This window comes from Rhinopithecus bieti, unplaced genomic scaffold, assembly GCF_001698545.2.
Source record: "Rhinopithecus bieti isolate Rb0 unplaced genomic scaffold, ASM169854v2 scaffold_13747, whole genome shotgun sequence".
NCBI classification, from domain to species: domain Eukaryota; kingdom Metazoa; phylum Chordata; class Mammalia; order Primates; family Cercopithecidae; genus Rhinopithecus; species Rhinopithecus bieti.
The window spans coordinates 238,165-264,117 of record NW_016807729.1 but is presented as its reverse complement, the minus strand read 5'-3'; the positions used below and the strand labels follow the sequence as shown (position 1 = coordinate 264,117).

Genomic DNA, 25,953 nt, shown 5'->3' with positions numbered 1-25,953 from the left:
CAGTCTTAAGATAATCTGCAAACAGTTTGAACTACTACTGAAGGGGGAATTAATGAATTTTGTAAGTATAATGGTTGAAAATGTATTCTTTTCTTGAAGGTAGAATGTAATATAGCACCCCCGCTCTAGCAGGAGGCCAGGTTAAGAGAGAATATTAACTGCTTATCCCTCCTCTGTGCCCAGAGAGGCTTATCTGTGTTCCATCGTTTTACATTCCTTGAGGCACAGTGATTTCTTGCTTCCCTCCCTAGCTCGGCTGTAAAGTCACAAGGTTGATAAGCAATTGCTACAAAAGCATGTATTCCCAAGGATGTAAGACATGGTGTAACAAATGTAAAAGACTAATTGACTGCCTTTGTTCTTGCTTCTGCAAATACGCTTCCTGCAGCACGAAACTCCCGCCACAAACTGCTTGAAAGGTGATTGATCCCCTTGTTCAGGGATCAGACGTTCTGGACCCTAGTCCGACTGAGCCGGTGATCACCTTAATAATTAAACACTCTCCTGAACTGAGCTCAGTCTCTCCCATCTCTGATTTGTCCCACAACACTACCTAAATGAAAGATTTATATAGAAGCATGAATGTGACTGGGTGCAGTGGCTCACGCCTGTAACCTTAATACTTTGGGAGGCCGAGGCAAGTGGGTCACCTGAAGTCAGGAGTTCGAGACCAGCCTGGCCAACATGGCAATATCCTGTCTCTACTAAAAATACAAAAATTAGCCGGGTGTGGTGGCAGGTGCCTATAATCCCAGCTACTCAGGAGGCTGAGACAGGAGAATCACTTGGACCTGGCTTGGGGGTGCAGGTTGCTGTGAGCCAAAATCACGCCACTTCACTCCAGCCCGGGCAAAACAGCAAAACTCTGACTCAAAAAAAAAAAAAAAGAAGCACGAATGCTAAAAGTTATTTTGGAGAACCAGTATCTAGCATGGTTGGGAAATTCACTGGAGTGGTGTGCTTTCAGGTATTAAGGGAAATACTTAGTGATTTTTTTCATTCCCCTGAAGTTTGGTCTGGGTGTCCAGTTTATTGCTGAACAAAGCATAGCAATTACTTGAAGGCAAAGGATGCATTTTAAAACAACAATACAAAGCAGCTTTATTAAGATATAATTCTTGGCTTGGCACAGTGCCTTGAGCCGATAATCCCAGCACTTTGGGAGGCCGAGGCTGGAGGATCTCTTGAGCCCAGCAGTTTGAGACCAGCCTGGGCAACATGGTGAGATCCCATCTCTACAAAAAATAAAAAACATTTAGCTGGGCGTGATAGTACATGCCTGTGGTCCCAGCTATTCTGCAGACTGAGGTGGAAGAATTGCTTGAGCCTGGGAGATGGAGGCTGCAGTGAGTCATGATCACACCACTACACTCCTGCCTGGGTGACAGATCAAGACCCTGTCTCAGAAAAAAAAAAAAAAAGATACAATTCTTATACTACAGAGTTCATCCCTTTAAAGTGTAGAATTCTATGGTTTTTAGTTTATTCAGAGTTACACAAACATCACCACTATCTAATATGAGAAGGTTTTCATCACTGCAGAAAGAAACCTTCCTTATACCCATTAGTGGTCAGATCCCAACCCCTGCTCTGCTCAGATCCTGGCAACTACTAATCTATTATTTGTTTCTATAGATTTGCCTGTTCTGGACATTTCATATAAATAGAATCATATAATATGTTGCCTTTTATGACTGTCTTTTTAAATTTAGCATAATGTTTTCGAGATTTATCCCTGTTGTAGTGTGAATCAGTATTTCTCTCCTTTTTATGACTGACTAATATCCCTTTGTGTGGCTATACGACATTTATCTGTTAACTGCTGGTGGACATTTGGATTGTTTCCAGTGTTTGGCTATTCTAAATAATGCTGCCGTGAACATTTGTGTACAAACTTTTGTGTGTTTTCATTTCTCTCAAGTATTTACCTAGGGTTGGAATTACCAGATCATATATGAAAACTCTATGATTAACATTTTGAAGAATGGCCAAACCATTTTTCAAAGTAGCTGCACCATTTTACAGTCCCACTGGCAATGTATGAGGGTTCCAGTTTCTCTGCTTCCTTGTTAACATTTGTTATTTTCTTCTTTTAAAAAATTTTTATCTATCCTAGTGACTATGAAGTGGTATCTCATTGTGGTTTTGATTTGCATTTCCCTAATGATGAATGATGTTGAGCATCTTTTCATGTGCATATTGGCCATTTCTGTATCTTCTTTGGAGAAACATTTATTCAGTCTCTTACCCCTTTCTTGTTGTTTGTTTGTTTGTTTTTAATAATTAAAACTTTTTTTTTTTTTTTTTTTTCCTGAGACAGAGTCTCACTCTGTCACCCAGGCTGGAGTGCAGTAGTGCCATCTCAGCTGACTGCAACCTCCGCCTCCTAGGTTCAAGCAATTCTCCTGCCTCAGCCTCCTGAGTAGCTAGGATTATAGGCATGCAACCACACCTGGCTGATTTTTCTTTCTTTCTTTTTTTTTTTTTTTTGAAGATGGGGTCTCGCCTCTGCTCGGGCCCTAGGGGGGGAGCTCAGTGGCCCGGATCTCCAACTTCACTGCAATGCTCGCTCCCGGGGTTCACGCCCATTCTCCTGCCTCAGGGGCCTCCTGAGTAGCTCTGGGCTCAGGCGCCCCGCCTCCTCTGCCTGGCTGTTTTTGTATTTTTTTAGTAGAGATGGGGTTTTCATGTGTTAGCCAGGATGGGTCTCAATTCTCTGACTCGTGATCTCCCTATCTCGGCTCTCCTCAAGTTGCTTGGGCATTCAGCTGGCCCGCGCCCGGCCTTGTATTTTTCTATTTTTGTAGTCATGACAGGGTCCATGTTGGCCAGGCTGGGTTTGAACTCCTGCCTCATGCCTCCCAAAGTGTTGGGATTACAGGTGTGAGCCACCACACCCAGCCAAAAAAATTTTTTAAAGACAAGGTCTTGCTGTGTTGCCCAGGCTGGTCTTACTCCTGAGCTCAAGCAATCCTCCTGCCTGTGCCTCCCAAAGTGCTGGGATTACAAGCATAAGCCACCACACCTGGCCTCTTGACCATTTCTTAATTGGGTTATTTGTCTTTTTATTGTCAAAACTGTATTTTATATAAATGCATTGAAAATTTTAGTTGTGTTAAAATACACATAACATAAAATTTACCATCTTAACCATTTTAAGTGTACCATTTAGTAGTGTTAAGTACATTTACATTGTTATGCAATCAATCTTCAGAACACTTTACATCTTGCAAAACTAACACTCTATACTCATTCAATAACAATTTCCCAGTTTTCCCATTCTTTCTTTACCTCAGCCCCTGGCAGCCACCATTCTATTTTCTGTTTCTATGAATTTGGCTCCTCTAGGTACGTCATATAAGTGGAATCATAAAGTGTTTGTCTTTTTGTGACTGGCTTATTTCACTTAGCATATGTCATAGCTTATGTCAGAATTTTCTCCCAAAATGGATGCATTTTTAATGACTTATATTTTCTGAGTAATCTGACTCTTAATAAGGAAAACTTTTGTATCTATGTGTATATATAGTTACATGGAACATCTATATGAATGTTTATATATAGGCACTTACAGACAGTAAGCATACAGTGCAAGATGTGAGTAGGGTAAAATATTTTTAATTGTATTATGTGAACAAGCAGTTGTGATCTTGAATCATTTATTGCATAAATCTTAGCAGTATTGTAAGAGAAGCAGAAAGTGAGAATGCAAAGAGAAATGACGTCTACATCTAATGAACCTTAAAATCACAAGCTTGGAAGTAACTATAATCCTGGAATATTTTCCAAACCTATAAAGAAAAATGTGATGTGTGCAGTGGTGAAGAGATTAAAAGCAACCTGTTAAAATGGTATCCTGGTAGCAGTGAGCACACCTGGCATCCAGGTTTGGGATCCTAAATACCACTGCTTACTAAAAGAGTCGAGTACCCCTTGGAGTAGTGACTGACATCTGTCAAGTGAGGAGGTACTCAAAGGCTGAGGAGGTAATGTCAGAAGGACATAGGAGCAGATTTGAAGAGGCTCCCAAAGGCCAAATTGGAGAGGATTTGAGAATCAACAAGAATAATGATGGTAACAGATTATAGCACAGTGAATTGAAAAAGAAAAATTTATGAGTCTGTGGAGACTTAGAAAAAAACAAAAGAGCAAGACAGGGAAAAAAGTGAAAATGTTTTTTTTTTTTTCCAGAAAACAGAAGAATGTTAACTAATAAATGTAGAAGGAGTAATGAAATTTTAAAAATCAGTATTTTAGCTGGGTGCAGTGGCTCATGCCTGTAATCTCAGCACTTCAGGAGGCCCAGCAGGCAGATCCCTTGAGCCCAGGAGTTCAAAACCACCCTGGGCAACAAAGCAAGACCCTGACTCTACAAAAATAAAAATAAAGATCATTATTTTGTAATCATCAATGTAATGAATTAGGCAAAGATTATTAATGAATCTAAAACCATTAGGAGGAAGATTGTTGAAGAACAAAAATACGTAGTCTCAAATTAGTACTCTACATATTATTATTATTTTTCAAGTCAGAGTCTTGCTCTGTTACCCAGGCTGGATGCAGTGGCAAGATCTTGGCTCACTGCAACCTCTGCCTTCTGGGTGCAACCTCCGCCTTCTGGGTTCAAGCAATTCTTCTGCCTTAGCCTCCCAAATAGCTGGGATTACAGGCATGCACCACCATGCGTGGATCATTTCTGTATTTTTAGTAGAGACAGGGTTTCACCATGTTAACCAGACTGGTCTCGAACTCCTGACCTCATGATCCAGCCACCTCAGCCTCCCAAAGTGCTGGGATTAGAGGCGTAAGCCACCACACCCGTCCCACATATTATCAGTTATAAAGAGAAAAATATGCCTTGAAAGTAGAGTGATCTATTGGTGACCACATCTACTGAGTGGTTGAGGTTGACATGTCCAGTGGTGAGGTGGTCCAATATTATATACTTCCTAATGTGATGCTCTGGGGAAGTTGCATAGCAAGACCTGTGTGTGTTCTTACTAGAAGTCTTTGATCTGAATCTAACCCTGAGGAAGTAGACACATCTAGAATGTGGTGCATTATGTGTGGGGACAACTGGACAGGACTCTTTTTTTTTTTCCCCTGAGACAAGGTCTTGCTCTGTTGCCCAGGCTAGAGTGCAAAAGATCATAACTCACTATAACCTCAAACTCTTCAGCTCCAGTGATCTTCCCGCCTCTGCCTCCCAAGGAGCTAGGACTATAGGCATGTGCCATGACCCAGACGCAGATAATTTTTAACTTTTTTATAGACATACGATCTCAACTATGTTGTCCAGGCTGATTTCAAACTCCTGGCCTCAAGTTATCCCTCCACTTTGGCCCTTCAAAGCCCTCGGATTATAGGTATAAGTCACCATGCCTTGCCAGAACTCCTTAAATGAGTCAGTGTCTGAAGAACAGAGCAAAGTGGAGGAAGATAATTGGGGCAACATTCTAGATTGGCAAATGTAATGCATGAACCTTGAATATATTGGGGAAGAAAACAGCCATTTAACACCTATTTGTGTGTTACCCCTAAAAGGGTTCTGTGGAACATTAAGAACTTTCTGGTTTGAAAGTTTGAAATGTCTTGGATTATGTGAGGCTGTATCTATTAAAGGCCTTCTCTCGGCCGGGTGCGGTGGCTCAGGCCTGTAATCCCAGCACTTTGGGAGGCTGAGGTGGGCGGATCACAAGGTTGGGAGATCGAGACCACGGTGAAACCCTGTCTCTACTAAAAATACAAAAAATTAGACGGGCACGGTGGCGGACGCCTGTAGTCCCAGCTACTCAGGAGGCTGAGGCAGGAGAATGGCGTGAACCCAGGAGGCGGAGCTTGCAGTGAGCCGAGATCGCGCCACTGCACTCCAGCCTGGGGACAGAGCAAGACTCCGTCTCCAAAAAAAAAAAAAAAAAAAAAAAAAGGCCTGCTCGCTATATATTAGTTGGGGAAAAGATAGCTTTAACTTTTAAAATTCTTTAAGCTCCCAAGTGCTTGGAAACCTTAGCTTTAAATAAAACACAGCTTTTATTATGGAAAATTATGGAGGAGTTCCAGTACAATGTATACAAATAAAATAGTGTAATGAACCTATAAATCACCCAGCTTTAATAATGACCAACAATTTACTAATCTTGTTTTATCTAACTCTCTCTCTCTTTTTTTATTTTTATTTTTTGAGGCAGAGCCATGCTCTGTGGCCCAGGCTGGATGCAGTAGCACAATCTCAGCTCACTGCAGCCTTCGCCTGCTGGGTTCAAACCCTCCTCTCACCTTGGCCTCTCGAGTAGCTGGGACTACAGGTGTGCACCACCACATCCACCTCATTTTTGTATTTTTGTAGAGATGGGGTATTGCTGTGTTGCCCAGGCTGGTCTTGAACTCCTGAACTCAAGCAATCTGCCCACCTCGGCCTCCCAAAGACTGGGATTACAGGCTGTGAACCACTGCTCCCGGTGTAACTCTCTCTTTTGCTGAAGTATTTTAAAGCAAATCCCAGACATACAGAATATTATTTTATCCCTGGATACTTTATTATAAATCTCAATGACTTTAAAAATAAACTACAATGCCATTATCATACCTAACAATGTTCCTTAATATCTTATGTCTAGTCCATGTTCAAACTTTGCCAGGTGCTTAAGAATTTTCATAGTTAATTTGCTTAAATCAGTATACACACAGAGTCTATACGTTGCATCTTTTTGGTCTTGTTTCAGTTTTTTAAAGTCTCTTTTAATTTTTAAAGAAAGACCCCTTTATTTTTTTAAATGCTATTTGTTTATTGACAAAACTATTTTTGTCAATTCTGTCTTTGTTATATAGAATTTCCCATATTCTGAATTTGGTTAATTGTTTCCTGGTGGTGGTTGACTTATTCTTTTTTTTTTTTGAGACGGAGTCTCGCTCTGTTGCCCAGCCTGGAGTGCAGTGGCCGGATCTCAGCTCACTGCAAGCTCCACCTCCCGGGTTTACGCCATTCTCCTGCCTCAGCCTCCCGAGTAGCTGGGACTATGGGCGCCTGCCACCACACCTGGCTAGTTTTTTGTATTTTTTAGTAGAGACGGGGTTTCACCGTATTAGCCAGGATGGTCTCGATCTCCTGACCTCGTGATCCACCCGTCTTGGCCTCCCAAAGTGCTGGGATTACAGGCTTGAGCCACCACGCCCGGCCTGACTTATTCTTGAAACTTTTTTTTTTCCAGGAACACTTCCTAATGGTCCTTCCTGTTGCATCACATCAGGAGGTCCATAACGTCTGGTCATCCACTTTTAGTGACTGGAATAAGTAGTTGTCAATTTTTTTTTTTTTAATTGTTACACAGTATAGTTCACACATCTTAAGTGTACAGCTTGGTGAATTTTAACACAGTATGCATGTATAACCACTACCCAGGACATTTTCAGCATCTCAGAAGGTTCTCTTGTGCCCTCCCTTAATTATCCCCCAACCCCAAGGTAACAAGTGTTTTGGCTTTTATCACCTGGATTCGTTTTGTGGAATAGGGCATTTTCATTCCTTCTCTTTGGCATTGGCTATTTTTGTTGATATAATGTTTTAATTTTTTTTTTTTTTGAGACGGAATCTCGCTGTCACCCAGGCTGGAGTGCAGTGGTACGATCTTGGCTCACTGCAACATCAACCTACCTGGTTCAAGCGATTCTCCTGCCTCAGCTTCCCAAGTAGCTGGGATTACAGGCACCCGCCATCATACCCGGCTAATTTTTTGTATTTTTAGCTGAGACGGGGTTTCATCATGTTGGGCAGGCTGGTCTTGAACTCCTGACCTCAGGTGATCTTCCTGCCTCGGCCTCTCAAAGTGCTGGTGTGAGCCACCGCACCCGGCCCAAATGTTTTTAAATCTTTGACATAATTTCTGACTTACAGAAATATACAAATAGTACAGTTCCTGTATACCTTTGTCCACACAGTCTTACCATTGGTAAAGCAAATCTCACCATTTGCTTTATCATTTATTCTCTCTCCCTTTTATCCCCTCCTTCCTCTGTGTGTGGGTGTGTATGTGTGTGTGTGTATTATATTTCCTTTTTCCCAAGCTCTTTTAGAGTAAATTATAGGCATAATGTTCTTTACCTTTTTTTTTTTTTTTTTTTTGAGATGGAGTCTCGCTCTGTCGCCCAGGCTTGGGTGCAGTGGCACGTTCTCAGCTTACTGCAAGCTCCGCCTCCCGGGTTCACACCATTCTCCTGCCTCAGCCTCCCAAGTAGCTGGGACTACAGGCGCCCGCCACCACGCCTGGCTAATTTTTTATATTTTTAGTAGAGATGGGGTTTTACTGTGTTAGCCAGGATGGTCTTGATCTCCTGACCTCGTGACCTGCCCTCCTCGGCCTCCCAAAGTGCTGGGATTACAGGCGTGAGCCACCGCACCTGGCCAATGCTCTTCACCTTTAAAAATAAGGACATTCTCTTACATACCCGTAGTACAATTTTTGAAATCTGGAAGTCAGCATTGATATAACACTATTAGCCAATTTACAGACTTTATTCAGATTTCATCAATTGTTCTGATAATGTTCCTTATAGGAAAAGAAAATGGTAGAGTGTGAGTTTTATTTGATTGTCATGTCTTTTTAGTTTTCTTTAAAGAATGACTGAGAAATGGATCCTTATTCTGTTACAGCCTCGAAAACCTTGAAAATTTTTATGAATATGGGCCACTTATTTTATATAATGTCCCTCAATTTGGGTTTGTTTGATGTTTCCTCATAATTCAATATGGGTTATGCATTTTTGCCTGGCATATCCCAGAAATGAAGTATCTTAGCAGAGGCATTTGATGTCAGTGTGTCCCATAATTGTGATGTTAACTTTGGTCATCTGATTAAGGTAGTGTTGACCAAGTTTTTCCACTGGAAAACTTTTTTCTGAACTCCATTGTAAAATTACTATTTTTCCTTGTTTGATTAATATTTATCTGAGGCAAACCCTTTGAGATTATGTAAATAATCCTGTTTTTCAAATGTTAGTCCACTAGTTTTAGCTTCCATTTATGATTTTTACCTGAATCAATCAGTTATTATTGAGATGGCTGCCCAAAGGATGATTTTCATCATTTTTTCTACATGTATTTATTATGTGTATATGTATTTGTTGGGAAGTTTCCCCTATTTTTCATTTATATATGTATAGAATGATGTATTAATTTATCACTATTGATTAATGGATGTGTATTTTTATCAACCAAGATCTGGTAGTAAATGTGTTTACTGCTATTGGATCTGATTTTTTTTTTTTTTTTTTTTTGAGATGGAGTCTCGCTCTGTTTCCCAGGCTGGAGTGCAGTGGCGGGATCTCGGATTACTGCAATTTCCATCTCCCAGATTTGAGCAATTCTCTGCCTCAGCCTCCCAAGGAACTGGGATTACAGGCGCCTGCCACCGTGCCCAGCTAATTTTCTTGTATTTTTAGTAGAGTCGGGGTTTCACCATCTTGGCCAGACTGGTCTTAAACTCCCGACTTCGTGATCCACCCACCTCAGCCTCCCAAAGTGCTGGGATGACAGGCCTGGGCCACCATGCCCAGCCTGATCTGATTATTTTTAGTAATGAGAATACTGGCTGGGTGTGGTGGCTCATGCCTGTCACCCCAGCACTTTGGGAGGCCGAGGTGGGCGGATCACCTTAGGTCGAGAGTTCAAGACCAGCCTGACCAACATGGAGAAACCCCGTCTCTACTAAAATAGAAAATTTACCTTTGTATTTTTGTATTTGCTTATATATGCAAAGAATGAATTCCTTCCTTTTTGGAAGGAGTCACAAGAAACTAGTAATATTGGTTATCTTTACAGAGTGAAACCTGGATGGTTGGAAATGGGAGTACGGTGGAGACTTTTCACATATAAATCTTTTAATGTTTTTACTGAATTAATTAAAAGTTAAAAATTCACACACTGGAGGTCTAAAATTACTGAAACACGTGATCTGAATGTAAGAATTCTAATCAAACAGGTTTCTTAAGTAATACCTGGGCAGATATAAGGATATATGTTTTGGTTATCTTGGTAGATGACAGTAGTAGGAAAATTTGTAGAAAGTTGGCAACTTTCTTTATATGCCATGATATGTGTACTTTAGTCTTAATTAATATTTTGTTTTCTTTTGGCAGCATGCATATGCACTAGAACTTCTATTTGATCAGTTGCATGAAGGAGCTAAAGCTCTTGATGTAGGATCTGGAAGTGGAATCCTTACTGCATGTTTTGCACGTATGGTAAGAGTTTTATTTCTCATTCTGGCCCCAATGGAAGAATATAATATGATTTGTCTGTATTTTTTTTTCACTAGTGGTTTTCATGTTTGTTTGTTTGTTTATTCTATTAGGATAGTGGTTGGAATGAGCATCACTTAGGATTTTGTTGTTGTTGCAAGTGACAGAACATGCAACCCAAACTGGCAGAGCTAAAAGGGAGTTTATTTAGTTTATATAACAGAAAAGTCTGGGGGTATATACGATCTTTTGTGTGGCTGGATTTAGAAGAGCAGATGTTGTTATTGACAATAGGGTTCTCTCAGTTTCTTGGTTTGGCTTTACTTTCCTCCACATGTTGGTGTCATTATCTGGTAAGCTCTACCCTTGTAACCACAAGATGGTGGCCATTAGCTCCCAAACTACCTTCTTCCAAGTTCTCATTTGGCGGAAAAGAATAGAATGAGCCTGGTTTTCTTTTTTTTTTTCTTCTTAAAAACAGGTTTTATTGCGTTTGGTCCACAGTTGGTATTTCACCTTATCTCATGGTGCAGTGACCCTGGGTAGGGGAATCTGTGTAGTACTTGGTGGGGCATGTGGCCGGGGGAGACAGGGCAGTATAGATGGTCAGGCCCAGAACGGTTTGAGAAGGAGGGCTGGGGGCTCCTGAAAACCTACTGAGGGGCCAGGCGCGGTGGCTCACGCCTATAATCCCAGCACTTTGGGAGGCCTAGGCAGGTGGATCACATGAGGCCAGGAGTTCGAGACCAGCCTGGCCAACGTGGTAAAACCCCATCTCTACTAAAAATACAAAAATTAGCCAGGCGTGGTGGAGCACCTGCAGTCCCAGTTACTCAGGAGGATGAGGCAGGAGAATCCCTTCAACCCAGGAGGTGGAGGTGCAGTAAGCCGTGATTGTGCCACTACACTCCAGCCTGGGCAACAACAACAAAAACCTACTGAGGTACAGTGTTGGGGGTGGGGTTAGCATGGAGAGGGGGTCAGGCTTAGCCCCGATAACTCAGAATTCTACTTCCTTGTTTGGGCCTCAGTTTTCCCACCAGGCCCTGCAACATGTCTGAGAGTCCCAGGGAAATCCAGCCACTCAGGAGCCTGAGATATTTAGCATCATAGCCGGGCCCCCTCTCCCAGGGGACTCATCTCCCAGCACCCTCTCCACTGTCCCTGCCGAGAATGAGCCTGGTTTCTAAACATTCCTACAGGTTTACCAGGATGAAGGTAGAACTTTTGCATTAGAAAAAGTGCTCTTAGAAAAATAATGCCTTGTTGTTATACTTCTGCCTTTTCTCACCAGAGCCTTATCTGGTCAATGGCTATCCAGAGTATTAACTGGGGACCCACTGATGTATGTTGGAGTAAAGGTTGGTCTTTGCTTAGATCATCAAATCAGTGTGATTTGAGAAATATCATGCCTGGAGGCCAGATTGGAAGATTCTGATCTAGTTAAATTGGGAGTTGTGGATCCACCTTGGACTAGAATCCATGTAACTTGCTATAAATGTATAATCAGCAGACCTACTAGAATGTAAGCTCCAGGGAGTTGGGCATTTTCTCTGCTCTTTGTTTTCATTGATGGTATCCTAAACATCTAAAACAATGCCTGGCACATAATAAGGACTCATATTTTCTCAGATGTTTTGCTCATTTTGTAGAGGTTAAGTCCTTATTAATGGGTATCAGTGATTTTTTTTTTAAGGTTAGAAATACCATTTAATAAATGACTCATTCTCTATACTTGACATGTTTATAGTTTTAGAGGATGTATTCATTTTAAAACTCATTTGGTTTCTGAGTTATTTTCATAAAATGGCATTAATGTTTTCACACATTTACCATGTGTGAAAGTGCTTTGTGTTTTAAACACTAGTGCCTGTGTTCTAAGTGCTACCCCATTTTTATGATGGGGTATATGCCTTTTTCTTCCCCATTTTGTACTGAGGAACCTGATCCATAGAAGGAATGATTGGCCGGGTGTGGTGGCTCACACCTGTAATCCCAGCACTTTGGGAGGCCGAGGCAGGTGGATCACCTGAGGTCCAGAGTTCGAGACCAGCCTGGCCAACATGGTGAAACCCCGTCTCCACTAAAAATACAAAAATTAGCAAGGTGTGGTGGCACATGCCTGTAATCCCAGCTATTTGGGAGGCTAAGGCAGGAGAATTGCTTGAGCCCGGGAGACAGAGCTTGCAGTGAGCTGAGATCGTGCCACTGTACTCCAGCCTGGCCGACAAAGCAAGATTTATCTCAAAGAAAAAAAAAAGGAGAAGGAATGGTTAACTTGCCAAGGTATGTATGTATGCAAGTGATGACACTTAGACAAGAACCCAGATAGTCTGACTTCAAAGGCTTTGTAAGGGTTACTTTTTAAATTTTTTATATATTTTTTTAAAACATTTATACTTAATATTTTAATTTACAAATAAATAAATATGCGAAGAAGGGATTTTTGTTGTTGTTGCTTTTTGTTTTTTGTTTTCTGAGACAGGGTCTCACTCTGTCATCTAGGCGGGAGTGCAGTGGCACGATCTCAGCTCACTGCAGCCTCTGCCTCCCAGGTTCAAGTGATCCTCGCACCATGTTAGCCTCCTGAGTAGGTGGGACCACAGGCACGTGACACCACACCTGGCTAGTTTTTGTATTCTTTTGTAGAGACGGGGTTTTGCCATGTTGCAGGCTGGTCTTGAACTCCTGGGCTCAAGTAGTCTACCTGCCTCTGCCTCCCAAAGTGCTGGGAATATAGGTGTGAGCTACTGTGTATATTTTCTTGTTTTCTACTAACAGCAGTAGAATCAAGTGTAGAAATTTCTTCCATCAGGCGGGAGGCAGGGTGTGTGGTGGCTCACTCCTGTAATCCCAGCACTTTGGGAGGCCGAGGCAGGCAGATCATGAGGTCAGGAATTTGAGACCAGGCTGACCAACATGGTGAAACTCTGTCTCTACTAAAAATACAAAAAAAATTAGCCAGGCATGATGGTGCGCACCTGTAATCCCAGCTACTCAGGAGGCTGAGGCAGGGGAATCGCTTGAACCCGGGTGGCGGAGGTTGCAGGGAGCTGAGATTGCACCACTGGACTCCAGCCTGGGTGACAGAGCGAGACTCTGTCTCAAAAAAAAAAAAAAAAAAAAAAAATTCCTCCTTGTCAAATTCATTATGTAACATTTTAATATTTAAAGTTATACTTTAGATGGCATTTAAATAAAAAATTACTGTACTACTATTAAATATTGGTAATTTTCTTCAAAGTTCTGGATTTAATCTAAGAAAGTAATTGTTCTTAGTATTATAAGTTTTATTCAATGGGAGTGATAGTTGAGAAAGGTGTATATATGGTAAATAATGTATGATAAACTGAGTGTTTAGCAATCTATAGAAGGCTTAAGCTATTTTTGTTTTCTCTTTGCAGAATATGACTTTAGATAAGGAAAAACTTCAATAATACTTTAGAAAAACAAATTTAGCCCAATGAACTACTGAATTGTTTTCTCTTTTCAAGGTTGGATGTACCGGAAAAGTCATAGGAATTGATCACATTAAAGAGCTAGTAGATGACTCAATAAATAATGTCAGGAAGGATGATCCAACACTTCTGTCTTCAGGGAGAGTACAGCTTGTTGGTGAGTATCAGAAAACTTTAAAAATTTCTTCAGAGGAGTTTTATTTTCAGACGATCCAATGCAAGCTAAATAATACTCAGATATAATTATTGTATTTTTTTTTACAATCACTTTTAAGTACTAAAAAATAAAAATGATTATTCTTTTTGCTCACCTAGTGAGTATTTTGCAGTCATCTCTTTGTGAGTTTAATTTTGTATTTTCCTATTAACCTATGAGATTGAATTTTTTGTAATGTGTTTGGCCATTTGGATTTTGTCTTTTGTGGAGTGCCTGTTCAGATATTGGATTGCTTGTATTTTTGACTTATAGGGCTTCTAGCCCTTTATATATATAAATACATTTCTTCTCCCATCTGGGGTGTGCCTTTTCATCTTACCCTTTTGGTAATAGAAATTCTTAATTTTAATGTACTCAGACTTACCAGTTTTTTTCAGTGCTTTTTAAGGATACCCTGAGGCCATGAAGATACGTCTCTTATTATTTCTTAGAACCTTTATCATTTTTAGCTTTTCATGTTTAGGTCTTTGATCTTCCTGATGTTGGTTTTTGTGTATGTATGAGGTAAAGGTGGAGTTATATGTTTTTGTATAGGAATATCCAGTTGTCTTCCCCAGACACACTCAGTTCTATTTAAAAAATAAAATACCAGGAGCGGTGGCTCACACCTGTAATCCCAGCACTTTGGGAGGCTGAGGTGGGCAGATCAGGAGGTCAGGAGTTTGAGACCAGCCTGACCAACATGGTGAAACCCCGTCTCTACCAGAAATACAAAAATTAGGTGGGTGTGGTGGCACATGCCTGTAGTCCCAGCTACTCGGGAGGCTGAGGCAGGAGAATCACTTGAACCCGAGAGGCAGAGGTTGCAGTGAGCTGAGATCGCGCCACTGAACTCCAGCCTGGCGACAGAGCTAGAGTCCGTCTCAAATCAATAAAAAAATAAAATAAAATAAAATAAAATAATAAAATAACAAAAATAAAATAAAATAAAAATAGGCCGGGCGCGGTGGCTCAAGCCTGTAATCCCAGCACTTTGGGAGGCTGAGACGGGTGGATCACGAGGTCAGGAGATTGAGACCATCCTGGCTAACACGGTGAAACCCCGTCTCTACTAAAAAATACAAAAAAAAAAAACAACCAAAACTAGCCAGGTGAGGTGGCGGGCGCCTGTAGTCCCAGCTACTCGGGGGGCTGAGGCAGGAGAATGGCATGAACCCGGGAGGCAGAGCTTGCAGTGAGCTGAGATCCAGCCACTGCACTCCAGCCTGGGCGACAGAGTGAGACTCCGTCTCAAAAAAAATAAAAAATAAAAATAAATAAATAAAATAAAATAAAATTAAAAAATAGGCCTGGGAAGCTCTAGTAGCCACAGCCGCCTGAGTGGCAGCCTCCACAGCCACTTCTAGAGGGATGTGGCTGAGGAGGAAGTGGAGTTGTTGTTGGCCTTGGCCTTTGCCCTGATCCTCTGTGGACACTGAAAGGGGAATACAGGAGTAAACCACACCAAAATGAGTCTCATGTTGCCAGTGAGAGACATGAGAGATCAAGAGATAGATGAAGGTCAAGTGACAGATCGTGGGATTCATCTCATGAAAGAACAGCGTCTCAACTCACTTCTTGTATTAGAAATGTTACTTCTCCGGCTGGACGCGGTGGCTCATGCCTGTAATCCCAGCACTTTGGGAGGCCGAGGCAGGCGGATTACCTGAGCACAGTTCCTCTTGTTCAAGCAGTCCTTGTTCTCCAAAAGCCTCCCCACATGGTTCCATTAGCAGTGCTGGGAACAGCATTAGAAACAGTAGTCAGTCAAGTTTAGATAATAGCTGTTAAGATATCTGGGGAGATGGTGTTTGTATTTGAGAATGCAAAAGAAGGAGCTCAGAATATAAGAACATCTGAACGAATAGCACCAATAGTGAGTAACACTAGGTTTGTTGTAGACCCATGTGTTTCTACTGCAGAACCAAATACAGTGTTGGGCAGGATGTTTGTTTGCATCTGGCCAAGAACATAACTTTACACAACCCAATGAGAAAGGAGAGTACGGAGTAGCAGAGGGAATTGGTTCCACTGTGTTTCAATCTATTCTAGATTACTATAAAATAGGAATTACCTGTTGTGCTGATGGCATAACTGTTCCTGAATTGAGAGAAGCATGGGACTATCTTGTATCGCTTTTGAATGTAGTGCTATTAAGGTACTATATATTAAGTTAACTTAAATAGGTGCTTCTGCCAAAGTATTCCTCCAGTAAAATTCATGTAGTTTGCTGCCCATAAGGAGTAAAAATTATTTATCTTGGGTTTATTTGAATGATTAGGATGAGATTTAAAACAGAACTTATAAGTTCCGTTATCTCCAGTGCGTTTCACCCTTTAGAGTGAGTCACGTGCAGGGAGTGTGAACGACAGAGGTAGTTTATTATCCAGTCTGCCTTATCCTTAATCTGTTCACAGATATATATTTACTAATGCTTTTGTTCTTAAGAGTTGTGGGATACAGGCTCATGCCTGTAAACCTAGCACTTTGGGAGGCTGAGGTGGGTGGATCACCTGAGGTTAGGAGTTCATAAAAAAGAGTTGCGAGATAGGAAAATGAAGTGCTTTTCGTTTACTAAATGATTGTAAACTCCAGTTTTTCATCAAAATCAAATTCCATTGTTTTAATGTTTCTGACCAAACAAAAAATAAAATAAAATGAGTTAAAAACAACAAAAAAGTGAATATCCAGTTGTCCCAGGATTATTTATTGAAAAATCTATCCTTTCTCCATTGTAAACCTCCTGTACTAGAATTCTTCACATTAAGTTTGATCTGAACAGGTTTTTAAAGCATAGCTGTTTTTCTTTCAGTGGGGGATGGAAGAATGGGATATGCTGAAGAAGCCCCTTATGACGCCATTCATGTAGGAGCTGCAGCCCCCGTTGTACCCCAGGCGGTGAGTCAGGATTTTTTTCTGTTTGTGTGTTTTATTCAACTAACACTTTACAAGACTTAACTAGAAAAGACTTCTAGATGATGTTTAAAATATAATTAGATTTTCATATCATACATTTTGGTTACAATTAGCTATTACTCTTTTCTTTTTTCATATGCAAACAATTGTATAAATGACATGAAAATTACTAAACCCCAGCTTGTGGCGCTCATATTTGATCCGGGTAAGAACTGGGACAACAGTAGAATTGGAAAAATCCCTTTGGAGTTTATGACCTGATAATCAGTTTGATTTTTTTTTGTTTTTGTTTTTTTTTTTTGAGGTGGAGATTTGCTCTTGTCGCCCAGGCTGGAGTGCAGTGGTGCAATTTCAGCTCACTGCAACCTCCACTTCCTGGGTTCAAGTGATTCTCCTGCCTCAGCCTCCCGAATAGCTGGGATTACAGGTGCCTGCCACCACGCCCAGCTAATTTTTGTATTCTTAGTAGAGACAGGGTTTCACCATGTTGGCCAGGCTGGTCTTGAACTCCTGACCTCGGGTGATCTGCCCACCTCAACCTCCCAAAGTGCTGGGATTACAGGCGTGAGCCACTGCGCCTGGCCAGTTTGATGTTTTTTAAATACCATAATATGTACGGCTGTATTTGGTGTATGGGAGAGATGAGAAAGTATTTGCCATACATTGTATTCTCACAAAGCTTGTATTCTAGAAGAGATATGTCATATATGTAACCAGGAAATTAGCGATATGATAGTATATAATTAACACATGATATCTATTGGAAGGAAAATAAAATATGCATATGAGGGAGAGAATTGTGCAGTGAGTGGTCAAGGAGACATCACATAGGGATGGAACTTGAACTGAATCTTAAAGAATAGTAGGATATATGGCCAGGCATGATGGCTTATGCCTGTAACCCCAGCACCTTGGGAGGCCAAGGTGGGAGGATTGCTTGAGCCTAGGAGTTTGAGACCAGTCTGAGTAACATGGCAAGACTCTGTTTAAAAAAAAAAAATTAGCCAGGCATAGTGGCGCATATGCCTGTAGCCCCAGTTACTCTGGAGGCTGAGGTGGGAAAATTGCTTGAGCCCAAGTGGTTGAGGCTGCATTGAGCCATGTTTGTGCCGTGGCACTCTAGCCTGTGGTCCTAGATTTCTGTTATATATGCCTCTTGCATAGTTCTTGACTAGATGACCAGGGGATGAAGGTGACACTGTTTCTTCTGCCTAGTCTCATCTGGTTTTTTTGTAGGCTTAGATCAGTTATGGGAAGCTGAAAGTTGGATAATTTGTTCTGGTCATTGACTTGCTGCTTATTGGCCGAGTGACTGGGAAAATCACTTAATTGCTTTGGCCCTGTTATCTGTTTTTTGTTTTGTTTTGTTTTGTTTTGTTGTTGTTTTTAAAATAGCTCACGCCTGTAATCCCAGCACTTTGGGAGGCTAAGGTAGATGAATCACTTGCGCTCAGAAGTTCGAAACCAGCCTTGGCAGCATGGCAAAACCCCATCTCTACAAAAAATACAAAATTTGATGTGGCAGGCACTTGTAGTCCCAGCTACTCAAGAGGCTGAGGTGGGAGGATAGCTTGGATTGCCTGAGCCTGAGAGGTTGAGGCTGCAGTGAGCCATGCTTGCACTACTACATTCCAGCCTGGGTGACAAAGTGAAACCCTATCTCGAAAAAAAAGAAAAGTAGATTGAACCAGTGGTTTTAACACATTTTAACTGAAGTATTAATATAATACAGAAAATTTTACAAGTCATAAACAAACAGCTCAATTGAATTTGAACACATGACCAATGAGTTTTTAACTTTTCAAAAAAAAATATATTGACAACCTAGAGTGAACAGTTAAAACCTGAAATAGAACTGTGCTTAAATGAGGGGGGTGGGTGCAGGGCCCATTTCTCCCTTCTGGGACCATGAGGTGATCTTAAAAGATATTTCTAGATTTAATTAAATTGAATTCAAATATTGTAGTAATCCTTGCAGGTATTATAGGGGTATGTATACATCTGATTTAAGATAGATGTACTGAAGGGGCTTTCCAGTTTTAAGATAGCAGAATGAAGAGGTTTATGCCTTCTCTTGGATATCACCCCAAGATAGCCGGAAAAACAGAAGCATAAACTCCATACTCAATTAACTAGGAGACTATACCTGCAATCCTGAACTCTACAGTGTGTGAAGATAGAAAGCAGATGGAATAATAGCTGACCCAGGAGGGTGGAGGAAATGGAAACTAAAGAGACTACATTAAAGAAGAAACCTTACTTCGGTTTTCTGTTGTAGTTTTTCGTTTTTTTGAGACTGAGTCTCGCTCTTGTCACCCAGGCTGGAGTACAGTGGCACGATCTCGGCTCACTGCAACCTCTGCCTCCTGGATTCAAGCAATTCTCATGCCTCAGCCTCCCAAGTAGCTGGGATTATTCTATGTTCTGCCTTTGGCCTGCCAAGAGGATAGTTCTATATTAGGTGGTTCAGTTCAAACATTTTGAGCACTGCAGTTGTACCAGGTACTGTGTTAGATGCTAAAGGCACAAAGATGAATAAGACACAGTCCCCATCCTCAAGAGCTTGTAGTTTAGTCGAGGAGGCTGATAGTTGAGTAATAATATAACAATCAAAGTATGTACAGGGTGAGTATCCCTTATCCAAAATGCTTGGGACCAGAAGTGTTTTAGATTTTGGATTTTTTCAGATTTTTTCATGTTTTGGAATATTTGCATATACATAATGAGATATCTTGGGGATGGGGCCAACTCTAAACAAAACTCATTTATGTTATAACTCTTATACACATAGCCTGAAGGTAATTTTATGTAATATTTCAAATAATTTTGTGCATGGAATAAAGTTGTGACTGCATTTTGACTGCAACTTGCCACATGTCAGGTGTGAAATTATCTACTTGTGGTGTCATGTTGATGTTCAGAGTTTTGGATTTTGGAGCATTTCCAGTTTTGGGTTTTCAGATTATTGATGCTCAATCTGTATATACTGTGTATTTATTTTTAAGACAGAGTTTCGCTGTGTCACCCAGGCTGGAGTGTGGTGGCATGATCTTGGCTAACTGCAGCCTCCGTCTTCAGGTTCAAGGAATTCTCCTGCCTCAGCCTTCTGAGTAGATAAGACTACAGGCATCCGACACCAAGCCTGGATAAATTTTGTACTTTTTTTTTTTTTTTTTTTGAGACGGAGTCTCGCTCGTCGCCCAGGCTGGAGTGCAGTGGCCGGATCTCAGCTCACTGCAAGCTCCGCCTCCCGGGTTCACGCCATTCTCCTGCCTCAGCCTCCCAAGTAGCTGGGACTACAGGCGCCCGCCACCTCGCCCGGCTAGTTTTTTGTAGTTTTTAGTAGAGACAGGGTTTCACCATGTTAGCCAGGATGGTCTTGATCTCCTGACCTTGTGATCCGCCCGTCTCGGCCTCCCAAAGTGCTGGGATTACAGGCTTGAGCCACCGCGCCCGGCCTAAATTTTGTACTTTTTTAGTAGAGTTGGGGTTTCACTGTGTTGGCCAGGCCGGTCTTAAACTCCTGACCTCAAGTGATCTGCCCACTTTGGCCTCCCAAAGTGCTGGAATTACAGGCGTGAGCCACCATGTCCGGCCTCAACCTGTATATACTAAATGAAGAACATTTCTGCTTTCTGCCCATGGACACTAAAAGTTGTTTATAATGATGTCAAATGACTATTAATATAAAATCTGGGCCAGGCACGGTAGCTCACACCTGTAATCCAAGCACTTTGGGAGCCTGAGGTGGGTGGAGTACTTGAGGTCAGGAGTTTCAGACCAGTGTGGCCAATATGGTGAAACCCCGTCTTTGCTAAAAATACAAAAATTATCAGGGCATGGTGGCATGTGCCTGTAGTCCCAGCTGCTTGAGAGACTGAGGCAGGAGAATCGCTTGAACCCAGGAGGCAGAGGTTGTAGTGAGCTGAGATCATGTCACTGCACTCCAGCCTGAGTGACAGAGTGAGACCCTGTCTCATACATAAATAAATAAAATAAAATAAAATCTGTAACTTGGTGTGTATGTGCTTTTTTTTTTTTTTCTTTTAGCTAATAGACCAGTTAAAGCCTGGAGGAAGATTGATATTGCCAGTTGGTCCTGCAGGTGGAAACCAAATGTTGGAGCAGTATGACAAGCTACAAGATGGCAGCGTCAAAATGAAGCCTCTGATGGGGGTGATATACGTGCCTTTAACAGATAAAGAAAAGCAGTGGTCCAGGTGGAAGTGATTTTATCTTCTGCTCTTTCTTCTTCCACACATGCAAGGTGAAAGGGTGTGGATTTTAAGACATTAGATTACAAGAGCTGTTTTTGGTTGTCACCTTTATGCTCCTCCATTATAACATCAGAAATTCATTACATTAAAAATGTGAAAAATGTTGCATGGTCTGCCCTTATTTTGGTTTAACATATATATCTTTGGGAAAGGGAGGGTGAGACTTGGTTGGCACAAAGGCTTTTTTTTCTTTGTTTTTTTTTTAAGAGACTTTCAGCTACAATTCAGTACTTTGTAAGGATTTTTTATTCATTATCAGCCACTCTGTTTTTATATTTTTAAATTATTTTTATAGCACTGGATGGGCATGGAAACAATGAGTTTGGTCTGTAAAAGAGGCCAGGCGGAGTGGCTCACGCCTGTAATCCCAGCACTTTGGGAGGCCGAGGTGGGCAGATCACTTGAGGTCAGGAGTTTGAGACTAGCCTGGCCAACATGGTGAAACCCCGTCTCTATTAAAAATACAAAATCAGCTGGACGTTGGGGCGCAGGCCTGTAATCCCAGCTACTCAGGAGGCTGAGCCAGGAGAATCGCTTAAGCCCTGGAGGCAGAGGTTGCAGTGGGCCGAGATTTTGACACTGCTCTCCAGCCTGGGACACGGAGCGAGGCTCTGTCTCAAAAAAAAACGAAAAACAAAAAACAAAACCAGGGGCCGTCATTTCCTGCCCTGTTTATTGTACCAACAAGGAGAAAGAAGGGGAAAGATAACAGTTGTCTCAATTTTCTAAAATGTCACAATACCAGAGAGGACATTCTACCTCTCAGCTTGGTTTATCTGTTTCAACCAAATCATAGATACCTGACAGCCCATATCTATTTTTCATTCAGCCTTGTTTAAGAGTCACCTTCTCCCCATTCTATAGAATAGGCCAACCACTGTTTAAGCTATTCTGGCTAAATTCCTAGGGACAGGCAAGGATTCTACAAGTTACCCAGTGAGTGCCCAGGTCTCACAAACCCACCCAGAGGGTCAGCAGCATGCAGCAACTTTCAGCATAGCATGGCTTATAAAGAATGTCCACTTTTGTTTTATGTCTCAGCATAATCTGAGTATTTTGTTTGAAGCCAAGATTTCTCTTCTCTTTTCCTGTGCTTCCCACTCCCTTCCATGAGAGAGAGTGACATCAGTACATAACAGTGCCATTAGCCCAAATTACTTGAAATTAAATGCCAAAACAAGAAAGGCTTTACAGTTTCCTTGTCTTAGAATCTATTTTTATTTGACATAAAGATTCTTATTTTAAAATATTTTCTTAATAAGTAAAAGGGGTGATAATAAGTTTAACAGATCTCTCAATTTTGTTTGTATTCTTCACCAATAGCTATTTTCTGTGAATTATAGCCTGGAACACAGCCACTGAAAGAAAAAAAAAAAAGCATTTTAGGCCAGGCATTTTATGCCTGTAATCCCAGCACTTTGGAAGGCTGAGGCGAGCCAATCATCTTAAGTCAGGAGTTTGAGACCAGCCTGGCCAACATGGTGAAACCGTGTCTCTACTAAAAACACAAAAATTAGCTGGGCATGGTGGCTTACACCTGTAGTCTCAGACACTCAGGAGGCTGAGGCAGGAGAATCGCTTGAACCCAGGAGGCGGAGGTTGCAGTGAGTCAAGATCACACTGCTGCATTCTAGCCTGGGCAACAGAGCAAGATTCTGTCTCAAAAAATTAATTAATTAATTAATTAATTAATTAAAATTAAAATTAAAAAGGCATTTAAAAAATTACTGGTTTTTTTCAACTGGAACCAGATGTAGTTACTAATAACTAACATACAGCCTTCCTTCACTCTTGCTTCTAGTATGGTTTATAGCAGTTTGTTTTTAAAATTGTGAGAGATTTAATTACAGTTATACTAGGACAAGTTGGGCCAAATAGAGCGAACATTTCTTGATAACGAAGAGTGTTGGATTTTCATCTCACAACTTTTTGAAATGTTTCTTTTTTATTATATCACAATATATTAGTGAACATCTTGCCTATAACTTAATTATGAAGGAATTATAAAAGGGAATTTTGTTTTATGACTAGAGGTAGATTTACTGTGAAGCTGACAAAGCTGAAGCTGCAGAGCCCTTGCTTGCGTAGGTTTTCTCTGACCCTGTTCTTAATTTAATTTAATTTAAAAAAATTTTTTTTAAGGCAGAGTCCTGCTCTGTTACCCAGGCTGTGTAGAGCAGTGGTGCAATCTCAGCTCACTACAACCTCCGTCTCCTAGGTTCAAGCGATTCTCCTGCCTCAGCTTCCCGAGTAGCTGGGAGTACAGGCGCACAGCTTATTTTTGTATTTTCAGTTGAGAAGGGGTTTTACCATGTTGACCAGGCTGGTCTTGAACTCCTGACCTCAGGTGATCTGCCCGCCTTGGCCTCCCAAAGTGCTGGGATTACAGGTGTCAGCCACCATGTCCGGCTCTGTTCTTAATTTTATATTAAGCATAGTCTTACTGTTTTTTTTTTTAACTTCATAAAAAGGTTCCCCTGCTCTCTAATTATATAAACCTTAGGCCGCCACAAAACCTGAATCCACCCTTGATAAAACCAAACTATTTGTATTAACAAATTTAAAATAGGACCAGGTACAGTGGCTTATGCCTGTAATCCCAATGCTTTGGGAGACTGAGGTGGGAGGATCACTTGAAGCCAGAAGTTCAAGACAAGCCTGTGAAACATAGTGAGACCTCATATCTACTAAAAATTTAAGAACTAGCCAGGCATGGTGGTGTGCACCTCTAGTTCTGGCTACTTGGGAAGCTGAGATGAGAGGATCACTTAAGCCCAGAAGCAGCTGTGAGCTGTGATCACCACAGCATTCCAGGCTGGGCAACAGAGCAAGACCTTATCTCTAAAAAAAAATTTAGAATAATTTTTAAATTTATGGACAATTATTCAGTCATCTGCTAAACATTAAAGGTATACCTGCTTTTAGGCTGGGTGCAGTGGCTTATGCCTGTAATCCCAGCACTTTGGGAGGCGGCGGAGGTGTACTCAGACAGGATTTTGAAATGATTTTAATGAAAGGACTTTTCAGAGAAATATGGGAAAGGTTATGGAAACAAATAAAGGATGTTGTTGTACCCAGGGATCAGGGACACCCAGGGTAATAGCAAGAAGCTTTTACCATTATAGACCTAAAGGGGAAGTGGCAGGAAACAACTTTACTGAAACCCATTGAGAACAGGGACAGCCAGGGTCAGGGGTGGAGGTCATGGGAGCTTGGTTCCTGACAGGAGCGGTCGTGAGAGAGGGAAGTGGCTACTACTAGGTCTCTGAGTCACCTCAGCTTTCTCATCTCCCCTCTCTGCTCTCTTACTGGGGCATCACTTAGACCAGAAGTCAGAGGAAGGGGCCCTGTGGCAAACGTGGTTTGAAATCAGTTCTCACCACTACCTCCTTTCCCTTTCCCCCAAGTAGGTACCCACGCTTCTTTTAAAATTTTAAGTCTGGAATAGATTTGAGGGTCCTCTAGTTTTTGTGTGCACTATTTCTGTTCTCTTTAGGCCAATGTAAGCTTAAACTGTTCTTGACAGAAAAAAAAGTGTATTTTAAATTGCCTTTGAAAAAGAAACATCTAATGCTTTTCTTTGGCCATTTGTTCAGTTGTTAAATATTTTTCAGCATGAGGATCTTAATATTATTTGTGAATTTAACCAATATGCATATGCCAACTAGGCCAGTTACTGTACTAGGTGCCAGGAGTCGTCAGCTGTGAATTTGAAACTGACTGCTCTCATGGAGCTTACAGTAACGTAGGAGATGCAAAGACCAAGATGAATAGGCAGTTATAAGGTAGTGTTCAGACTCGCAGTAGAGAGCCAGGCGGTGAAGTGATCAGAATTACATTTCAGAAAGATAACTCCAGCTGTCGTGTAGAGAGTAGCTTGGGAAGGGACAAAAGTCGAGTCAGAAACAGGAAGTGGTTATAGCAATTCAGGAGTGAAATGATGATGGTCTGCATTAAGGCAGTGTTAGTAAGGATAGAGAGAAGTGAGTGGATAGCTACATCTAAAAAACTGTCACTGTTTTCTGGGAATTATCATCTAAAAAGTTCCCTAGTCAACTTCTTGCCAGGCTACATGATTTCTGTTCTTTCAAACTTTCTGTTTTTGTTTTTGTTTTGTTTTATTTTGTTTTGTTTTGATACAGTCTCTCTCTGTCACCCAGGCTGGAGTGCAGTGGTATGATCTCTGCTCACTGCAGCCTCAACCTCCTGGGCTCAAGCGACCCCCCTGCCTCAGCCTCCTGAGTAACTGGGACCACAGGGCGTGTCACCATACTCAGCTGATTTTCTTGTTTTTTTTTTTGTAGACAAGGGGTTTTGCCATGTTGCCTAGGCTGGTCTCGGACTCCTGAGCTCAAGCATTCCACCCACCTTAGCCTCCCAAAGTGCTGGGATTATAGGCTTGAGCCACCAGCCTCAAACTTTCTTCAGGATTACTTTAACTCATTAAATATTTTCCTAGGAACCTTCTCTTGTGTCTCACCAGCTTTCCACCTTTCTTACTGAGGAATCCAGAGCTAATTGCAGTGCTCTGATGAGGATGAGATCCCATTTTTGCTGAGGAGATGTGACAGAAACTGTATTTTTAAAAATGAGAATTAGTGGACATGCGGAATTCTAGTACCAAGTAAAGATCCAAACTTGAATGTAGACTTGAGTCTTTTTACACTTGGAAAGATGTCACTTGTAATTTTAGTGGATTAATAGAAGGGGAGACAATGCCAGATCTATAGGCCAGACACCTAGAATCTGTGGAATTGTGTTCATGACTATGGATATGTAATAGTTGTATTAGTTGCTACAGAAAGTTAAGAGTTCTTAAGTATGTATTTTATTTTAAATAAATATATTTATATGTAAAAATATTTTGTTAATT

At 41.3% G+C, this 25,953-nt stretch overlaps 1 protein-coding gene across 2 annotated transcripts in view; it reads left to right on the top strand.

Moving 5' to 3' along the window:
- The window catches only part of PCMT1 (protein-L-isoaspartate (D-aspartate) O-methyltransferase), a 58,904-nt gene that overhangs the window by 28,388 nt on the left and 4,563 nt on the right, over window positions 1-25,953 (top strand). Inside the window, exons 4-7 of one of the 2 annotated variants that reach the window (XM_017883655.1) lie at window positions 10,132-10,236; window positions 13,728-13,848; window positions 16,700-16,785; window positions 20,854-21,023. In XM_017883655.1, the coding sequence (XP_017739144.1) occupies window positions 10,132-10,236; window positions 13,728-13,848; window positions 16,700-16,785; window positions 20,854-21,023 (482 nt within the window). Of the gene's footprint in view, window positions 1-10,131; window positions 10,237-13,727; window positions 13,849-16,699; window positions 16,786-20,853; window positions 21,071-25,953 lie in introns of both variants that reach the window. The other variant, XM_017883656.1, reaches the window with a different exon arrangement.